Raw genomic sequence first — 9,451 nt, forward strand, 5'->3', positions numbered from 1 at the left:
GTGATTACACATCATCAACACAGCTTTACAGGTTATTTTTCTCATGATGAGAGAAATCAGTGTGTTGTCCTGAAGTACAGTACGTGCATCTTCCATCCATACACATATACAGACAGGCCCAAGGCGCTCCGCCCACTCTGATTTATGTAAGGAGGCTGTCAGTGATGCTCTCAGTCCTTATCAGTCATTCCCAGATGTGATGTGTGTGTCTACACACACATACACACACACACACACACACACACACACACACACACACACACACACACACACACACACACACACACACACAGAGGCAGTCCAGTATACAGCTGATAGAAGATTTCACATGAGCCATTAAATGAAGGAGGCAGAGAGGGACTGACACTGACACATTGCTGATTGTAAGGAAGACATTTTTATGCCCTCTACTCATAATTACTTTACAGAGTGCTGAGACATCTGAATATGTGCCACACTGACAATAACTCTGTTGGAGATAACATGGATTTTGTTCAAGCATCATTGAAGGGGTTTAGTGCTCTTGGCCTTAAAATAAGCTTTTTGCAGGTTTACTATCACAAGTGGTAATGTATGGTCAACCTAAATATTGTAAAGAATAAAACAAAACTATGAGCACCACACCCAAGGTGATATAATCTAACAGTGTAAATAGTTCATTTTGAGTGTATACCTACAGCAGTGTGGCTATTTATGGAGATTGTGAGGACAAGATTTGAAAATAGAAGCTAAGGCCCTGATGACACAGAAATTCATCGCTACATGCCAACCTGCTTGAAAAAGGGGTATTTTTGGTGTGCTTGTGGAATTGGGACTTGAAGCAACACGACTTTGTGGACTCAGCGGCTAATTCTGAAAATGTTTATCACATATAGTGAAAATGTGTAATTCTCAAAATGTTTAAAGGAGAATTTTGGTGGATTTAATCATGCAGCTTCATTGCTCAAGCTACCCTTGGCTTGCCAGTACCAAAGACACAAACACATTTGGTCCAACCATGGAGAGTTAGCATTGACAGCTAACAGCATGGGGTCAGAACTTCACACTGTGTTTTAAGCGTCTTAACATGCTCCAAATCTCACCCCAAAAGTTATGCAACATCAGCAGACACCTTACAACACAGCGCTGTAGCATGTATGAGTCAAAATGAATAAAAAAGTAGTTGAAACAGTGTGTTTGTGCAAGTAGCCACACACTGGTTTGTTGAAATCTGTGTCCTTGGGTAGCTAGACCAAACTAGTCAAACTGTGCAGAGCTCAGAGCTGCACAGGTCCAGTGAGCACAGCTGCTTTGGGTTTAAAAGTGGTTGATCTGTGTCCGCTCAAGCTCACTTTTCAGCTGGACGCCACTTCAGTCTGTACTGGTTAATACAAAATGTTCTGCTCATAGGGGTTGGATAACACTAATTCCAAGCTGTTTCTTTTGCATTTTTGCTGCAGTTGTAGAAGTCATGTGAGGTTGAGGTTATATGATTTCAGCTCTGCTCAGTACAAATGTTCAGTTTTTCATCAGGATGTCATTAGGAACAATATCTTGTTGGGTCTCCACCTAATGAAGAGAATGTAATAGCTTTGAGAAACAGTGTGTATTATAGGTTGTTTTGCTCTTTTATTCACTATCTCTTTGTTAACCATCAAACTAATTTCACTGGAATACTTGAGTGGATCTAAATGGGGCTTCAGCAGCGTGATTCCCACGTAACTTATGTCCGTTCCAGGTTCTGCACATGTTTTCAGCCTTTCATCACAAGATAGAACACAGCTTATCTGTAGGTGAAAGCAGATTTCCTTCTGTTAACAACATCTTCCACATGGATTTGAATTTCTGCTGCATTTTGCTGAATTGATGAGTAAATCTGTGAAAACGGCAGACATCTGAAAATTGTGTTGATTTAATCACTTCCATGTTGTCTTTGCCTTTTTAGATCAAACAATTTCTACTTGGCTATGCTGCTTTTCATGCTCTTCCTGTGTATGCTGCCCACCATCTTTGCCATAGTGAGGTACAGACCGTCACAGCACTGTGGCCCATTCAGGTACAGTATCAAAGTAATACTACTAATAATAATACTAATAATACTACTAATAATAATGACAATAATAATAATAATAATAATAATAGTATTTAAAGATGTTTGTTGAGCTCTATGATCAGTGTGATATCTATATATATCTATATATATCTATATATCTATATATATATATATATATATCTATATATATATATATATATATATATATATATATATCTCTATATATATATATATACTGAAATGACAAAAGGCAGTACACAACATCTCAGAGGTCCTGTCCCAAACCTTTAGCCAATGTTGACTTCAGCTTAGCATTCAACATATTCTCCTCCATGAAGCCGATTGGATCTGGGCTTCTGTGTGCTCAGCCCCCTCCTGTTCACACTGTACACCCAGGACTGACTCCCAGACATCAGGAGGTCTTTACTGTGAAGTATGAGGATGACAGACCACCATCATCAGCTGCATTATAAACCACAGTGAGACTTCATATCAGGAGGAAATCAACAGTGTTGCAGAGTGGAGCACAGAGACCAATCTACTGCTCAACATCAGCAGAACCATGGAGCTGATGTGGATGTTAGAAAGGAGGAGGCAAAGACACACTCCTGTCTCCATCAGTGGAGCTGAGGTGGAACAGGTCAGCAGCTACAGGTTCCTTTGAATAACTATCACTGAGAACATATCACACATCAACCTTCTGGTTAAAAAGGAAAGAAAATGCTCTACTTCCTATTGAAACTTAGGGAGTGACACTCTGGTCAGCTAGTATCACACAGTACCACCAGACTACAGAACTGCTTCACTCCCCACGCTGTGAGACTCAAACTCCCACCTCAAACCTTGTTAAATGTGCTGCTCAAACAACAATAAAACTGACAACATTTCAGTTATACCAGGAGACAGCTGAACAAAGGATTAAAAGTAAGGTGAGCCACGGATGGTGTAGGAAATGTGGGATGTGAGCAAAATAAATTGTTACACAGAGAATATTATTTTGATGAGAGCTGACATAATTTGAGTGGGCGTCCCCAGCTCAGTCACAACCTGCCTTTAGTTATCACGCAGCTTGAATGTGAATGCAGGTTGAATGTATTGATTGGACTGCAGGTGACAGCGATGGCCTGGACACAGAAGCTAAAGTTGTTGCCAGACATGGTTCTGTCAGTTGCTGCCAGCACCACTGGTGTGTTTGTGTTTATGTTGTTTGTAAATGATAACATTTGTATTTCAGTGGCCAAGAGAAGATTTATGACATCATCTCTGAGACGGTGGCCAGTGATTTCCCTCTGTGGTTCAGCAAAGTGATGAGTTATGTTACCAGCCCTGTGGTGGTGCTGCCAGCACTGCTGCTACTGTTGTAAGACTGCACACACACACACACACACACACACACACACACACACACACACACACACACACACACACACACACACACACACACACACACACACATCTACGTATCAATAAGCCATCTTGACTTTTGCTCCTGTGTGTTTCAGCATGCTGATATATTACCTCCAGGCCATTGCCAGATCACTCAAATTCACTAACAACCAGCTGAGGATGCAGCTCCAGACTGTGAGTCTCTCATGAATCATTATCAGAATGGGTCACCAGTATTTACGTATTTATTCACACTGAATAATATAAATATATTAAATAAATATAAATATATACCTATGCATACCTCTCTCTCTCTCTCTCTCTTATATATAGGTAAATGTGCCCTAAATTTGGGTGTGGACATTTTATGTTCAAAGAATTAAATTCTTAGGTTAATTTAAGTAAATTTTTTTACACATCATTATTAGAATTATATTTTTATAAACCCAACAATTCAGAACTAGTGTCCTTTGACAGACAAACTATCTAATGGCAACATTGTTTTCAAGATGAATCTATTTTTAATTAGTTGATTGACAGAACATCAATTGGGAGCCATTTAAATAACATAATTTCTGATGAAATCACCCTCAGATGCTGTCCTGAACTAAATATTAGAGTCCATGATATTCAGTGGACCAAAGAGTGTCTAAAGTGGGGTTTTCTTTAAATCTCCTCAGGAGCGCACTGATGACAAGAAGAAAGTCTTACAAATGGCTGCAGGTATCTCTGGTGTTTTTCAGCTCTCCACTATTTCTGCTAGTGTCATGACCCTCACCTAATGACATTTAACCCAACCTCAGCTAGACTGCAGGCTCCAGAGGCTGCAGCAGACAAGAAGCCAGATCAGCAGGAGAGTGACATCACAAGCCAGGACACCTCCATCCACACTCCATCGCCCCGACAGAACGGCAGTGTCACAAACTTTCAGTCTCCTAATCGCCGTGGAAACAGCATCCGCACCATCACCCAATCAGCGTCCAGGGCAGACCTGAACAGAGGAAGTGTTGCTGGATCTGTCAGGAGCCCAGCAGTGACCATGCTGCCCAAACACAGGCTGGAGCACGTACCTAACAGGTCTCATACACTGATACATTGGTTGAGACAATCAGGTGGACTTCAGACAATAGGGGACCTCTTACAGCCCATGGGAATGTCCTATTATGCACTTTTATAAGTCGAGTATGCATGTTTTAGTTTGTATTCACATATGTGCTGGAGTTGAACGATTGAACAAAGGATCCAACTATGAGTGTTCTAGACAAATTTGCAATTGTAATTATAATCATTACCATTTTTTATTACAAAAGCAGTAGACTAACAATGGAAAGGTTACAAGGTCACTTTATTATAACTTATTATAACACGGATTTAAATTATGTTTAACTATGTTTGAGTCTTTTGTTCCACATCTAATTTAGAACATGAGTGTTGCCTGGGGAATGCCTGTGTCTGGGTGGGTGTTGTCTTGTAGTATCTTTGGGCTCTGTGCAGACATCTCACTTCACTGATGTCACTGACGCTCTGTAGGTGCTACCAGTGATGTCCTAGTGGTTTTAATCACCCCCTGTAGAGCCTTCCTGTCCTGGCCTGTGATGAACCATTCCACTGTGTGATGTTTCCAGTCGGGATGTTTTCTATTGTTCCTCTGTAAAAGTTGACCAGAGTCTTGCACTGGAATTTAGCCTTCCTAAGTTTCTATAGGAAGTAGAGCCTCTTCTTCTTCTGTGTGTTTGAGGGATGCCCAAAATATGTTCTCAGTGATAGTTATTCAAAGGAACCTGTAGCTGCTGACCTGTTCCACCTCAGCTCCACTGATGGAGACAGGAGTGTGTCTTTGCCTCCTCCTTTCTTTTTTTTTTTTTTAAAGTATTTTTTTGGCCTTTCTGGCTTTATTTGATAGTACAGCTGAAGAGATAGACAGGAAACAGGGTAAGAGACGGGGAGTGACACGCAGCAAAGGGACCCGGGCCGGGAGTCGAACCCGGGTCCGCTGCAGAGCCTCGGCACATGGGTCGCGCGCTACCGACTGAGCTATGCGGCGCCCCTGCCTCCTCCTTTCTAACATCCACATCAGCTCCATGGTTCTGCTGATGTTGAGCAGTAGATTGGTCTCTGTGCTCCACTCTGCAACACTGTTGATTTCCTCCTGATATGAACTCTCACTGTGGTTTATAATGCAGCTGATGATGGTGGTCTGTCATCCTCATACTTCACAGTAAAGACCTCCTGATGTCTGCGAGTCAGTCCTGGGTGTACAGTGTGAACAGGAGGGGGCTGAGCACACAGCCCTGGGGGGCTCCACTGCTGAAGGTCTGACTGCCAATCAGAACTCTCTGGGGTCTGCTTATTAAGAAGTCCAATATCCAGTTGCAAAGTGTTGAGCTCAAGTCCAGAGTGTTATGTTTTCCACTAACTTCATGGTGAGATTGTGCTGAACGCTGATCTGAAGTCAGCAAACAGCGTCCTGAGTGAAGGGCAGTAGAAATGACTTTGTCTGTGGGTCTGTTGGTTCTGACTGTGTACTGGTGAGGGTCCAGACTGGCAGGAGTGTTGTCTCTGATGTGCTGGAGAACCTGTTTCTCGAAGCACTTCCACAGGATGGGGGTGAGAGCCACGGGGTGGTAGTTATTAAGACTAGACTTGTTAGGTACAGGAATGCTGACAGCTGTGTACCTGTCTCAGGTAACAGTCTCCGGTGAGAGTGAGATAACATGGAAATCAGCTAGCCGATCATCACACGTTTTTAGTACATGGCCAGGAATATTATCTCTTAACTTTATTGCACTCATGGTCCATGTAGCTACACTGATCCAATTAATTAATGGCCACACTTCATACAGATGTCTTTTCATTTGCTCTCTCTTTCTGTGTTTCAGCAGACACCCTGACACAAACTACAACAAAATAAAAGACACAAATGTTTCACATATCAATTACAAATTCCACCCACTGCCACAGTCCCTCAAGCCAGTGTCCATTAAACAGTCAGAAACACATTAGCATAACCAAAATGTGCTAAGGTGAAATAAATAACTTAAAATGTCCATCCAAAGGTTTGTTAACAACATTACACATAAGATATAAATAAAATGACATGTAGAATAACATCACTGTGGAGTTGCTTGTTCTTCATCCACAGCCGCTCTGTTCTGACCCATAATGCCACTGAGGTGACCTCACCATATGACATCACATTTCCCAAAATGCTACTCAGCTAAACTGCAGTGGCATCACATTCTGCAATATATTCTTAAACCGATATGTTTAAGTACCTTTTAGACATATTTCTTATCAACTTTTGATGACTTTATGAAGTTAAATAATAATGCAGGTGTATCAGAAACATCCACAAAAAACACATCAATGAAACGGTCTCCGAGACGGTTACAGTCCAGATAGAAGACAAGACATTCCATAAAGTAAAGTACATACAAACTCAAAATAAAAGATCATCATATAAAAACAATATAAATTAGTAACTTAATAAGAGAAGTGGAAGTGGAAGTAGTAGCATTTATTCTAATGCTTGTGTTTGATAAAGCCATGCTGATTTCATTTTCAGAGCCATTAAGGCGGCGTCCATGACGTGTGTGTGCCATATGAGCACTGCCTTCATGGCACAAAGACCCTCTGTGAAGCATCTGAGTGCTGCCAGGGCGAGCCAGTCTGAGGCAGCGCTGGCTTAGCATGTCATGACATGTTTCATGCCATTTTTCAAAGAAAAATAAAATAAAATTTATAGTATATGGGTCTTTTTTTAATAAAAAAAATATTTTATGTTATTGGCCAAAATTGTAGTTTGTAAATTGAGTAGTTAAACTACAAAAAAGTAGTTGGATTACTTGACACAGCACAAAATATGAGTGTAGTTTAACTACCAGCAAGTTACAGTAAATTGTAGTTAAGTTATGTAGTTCATCTACATGTAGTTTAACACTGTGTATTACATGTATGTAACATGTACGTAGACACTGTATGCCTTAGTGTGAATAATACATACAGAACATTCGTATTAACATTATTGAACTTTTGTGACTACCCACTCACAACAGAACTCCAACTATGGCCGCCAAAACTTTACTGACTCATTAACTCTGACAGCTTAATAATCTCTATAGCACTTTTCCAGTCTACTGATCGCTCATAGCTGCTTTACAACAATTCATTCTGATGGCAAACAGCTGAAGGTGCCAGATGCTCATCAGGAGTAATTTGGTGTTCAGTATCTTGCTCAAGGACACCTCGACATGCATCTAGAAGGAGCTGGGATTCGAACCAGCAACATTCCGATTACCAGACAACCCACTCTACCTCCTACAGCCGCCCAGATTATTATACATACTGTGAATGTATCATTAACCTGGGTTTCACTGGGGAGTTCTCAGTTTCTTTTCCATCCTGCCAAGAAGCACTAAATACTTGTAAGTCATTGGAGCTCTTCTGGCATGAAAGGATGATTTCAAACCTGCTGAGTATTGGCTTGTAAGGATCATCCTACCACTACTTTTTCTTTTTTAAGGCTGCTTTTGTACATACTCGAATAAACATTACATCACGGCTGAACAACATACAAATCATACATCATTATTATTATTTTTTTTGTTGTGTTTCAATTTTCCATGCAGTCATTGGTTGCATTCATTTCATCACTGAGCCCTGTTCCAATATCCATGAGAGTGAACACCATTCCCTTTTTAGTTTTGTCAAAAGAAAAAATCATTATGCAGCAATGCAGTGCAGTTTCATGCTTTTGCAACAAATAATACTACATAGTGATAAAACAGGCTGAATCTTATGTGTTGTCCTTTCTCACAACAGGCCTCCACCATTTCTTGGTGGTCCTAGTGGTACCTGCAGGTCCAAGTCCTACCACCACATGGCATACAATCACCCAGCTCGCTATTCTGACAACATCCACTCTGACCCCCTGTGCAGGAAGACCGTACGCTCCTTACATCCTGTTGAAGCCGCAGGGATCATCACTGCACAGAGTTATGGAGGACGACGCGGTCACACCACCCGCTATGTGATTGTCAACGAGCACGAGCCCAGGAAGAAGCTGTTGCGCTCAGCTACACGGATCCCACGGCATTACCTCATGGAAGAGTCTGCAGAGATCCTGGAGCTGTACCCGCGCAACATCAAACGCTACACACCCCGCACAACTCATCACCAACCGCATCCTCACCGGTCCCACCCTTCACAGCAGCACCTGAGTGAAGAGGAAGAGGAGGAGGAAGAGGGAAAAGGCAGGAGAAGGACGTCCTTGGGGAAGGCACATCGGCCCCGTTCGCTGTCTGACCTCCACCAGCCAGCACACTTCTACATTGGTGAGCGTGTGGAGAGCCACGTGTCCATGGCCAAAGATGGCCGCACTGCTCGAGGAAGACGTGGAGCACCAGAAGAGGATGAAGAGGAGGATTGTGAAGGTGAAATGGACTGGGAAGACTTGGAGGCACACTCCCGGTTCCAGGCCACAGCAGACCCTCTTCTTGTGCGAACCAGGCGTCATATCCATTCACCAGGTAGACACTATCAGTCGCCGGCCAGGGTCAGGCACATGGAGTCTCATGTGAAGCCCAAGACGAGACCTAAACTGGAGACCCCTGTGACTGAGTCTGACTCAGCCTCCCTGGCCTCGAGCAGTGACCAGCAGAACAGCAGCACTGACCAGTACATTCAGGTCATCCACAACAAGGAGCGCTACCTCAAGTCTGATGCCAGGCAAGGAAAGCTGCCCAAAAAGAGGTCCAAACCCTGCTTTGATCTAAATGTTACAGAGTCAAATGATCTGGTTTCTTCCAATGTTTGACAGCTTTAACGTGTATTCTGTTCAAATGTTTCTCAGATTATCATAGATAAACATATCATGCTACTGGGTGTTAGTAGATAGCACGGCTCATTATAAATGTGATTTCTTTCTCCTATGTGTGTGGCCTTGTGTCATTTTAAAACAGCAGTGTTTCTATTGTGGCATGTGTGAAACAATAAAACCACATTACAGTGATACTGTTTGATGGAACATCAATA

General features: G+C 42.2%; 1 protein-coding gene across 4 annotated transcripts in view; it reads left to right on the top strand.

Moving 5' to 3' along the window:
- LOC119017526 (transmembrane channel-like protein 3) overlaps positions 1-9,421 on the top strand; it is a 33,546-nt gene extending 24,125 nt beyond the window's left edge. For all 4 annotated transcript variants that reach the window (XM_037094231.1, XM_037094232.1, XM_037094233.1 and 1 more), the window contains 6 exons: positions 1,925-2,035; positions 3,267-3,392; positions 3,535-3,613; positions 4,099-4,141; positions 4,222-4,495; positions 8,240-9,421. In XM_037094231.1, coding sequence (XP_036950126.1) covers positions 1,925-2,035; positions 3,267-3,392; positions 3,535-3,613; positions 4,099-4,141; positions 4,222-4,495; positions 8,240-9,233 — 1,627 coding nt within the window. In that variant the 3' untranslated portion in view covers positions 9,234-9,421. The remainder of the gene's footprint in view (positions 1-1,924; positions 2,036-3,266; positions 3,393-3,534; positions 3,614-4,098; positions 4,142-4,221; positions 4,496-8,239) is intronic.
- Positions 9,422-9,451: the final 30 nt, after the last annotated feature.

Source organism: Acanthopagrus latus, chromosome 4, assembly GCF_904848185.1.
Source record: "Acanthopagrus latus isolate v.2019 chromosome 4, fAcaLat1.1, whole genome shotgun sequence".
Classification (NCBI taxonomy): Eukaryota; Metazoa; Chordata; class Actinopteri; order Spariformes; family Sparidae; genus Acanthopagrus; species Acanthopagrus latus.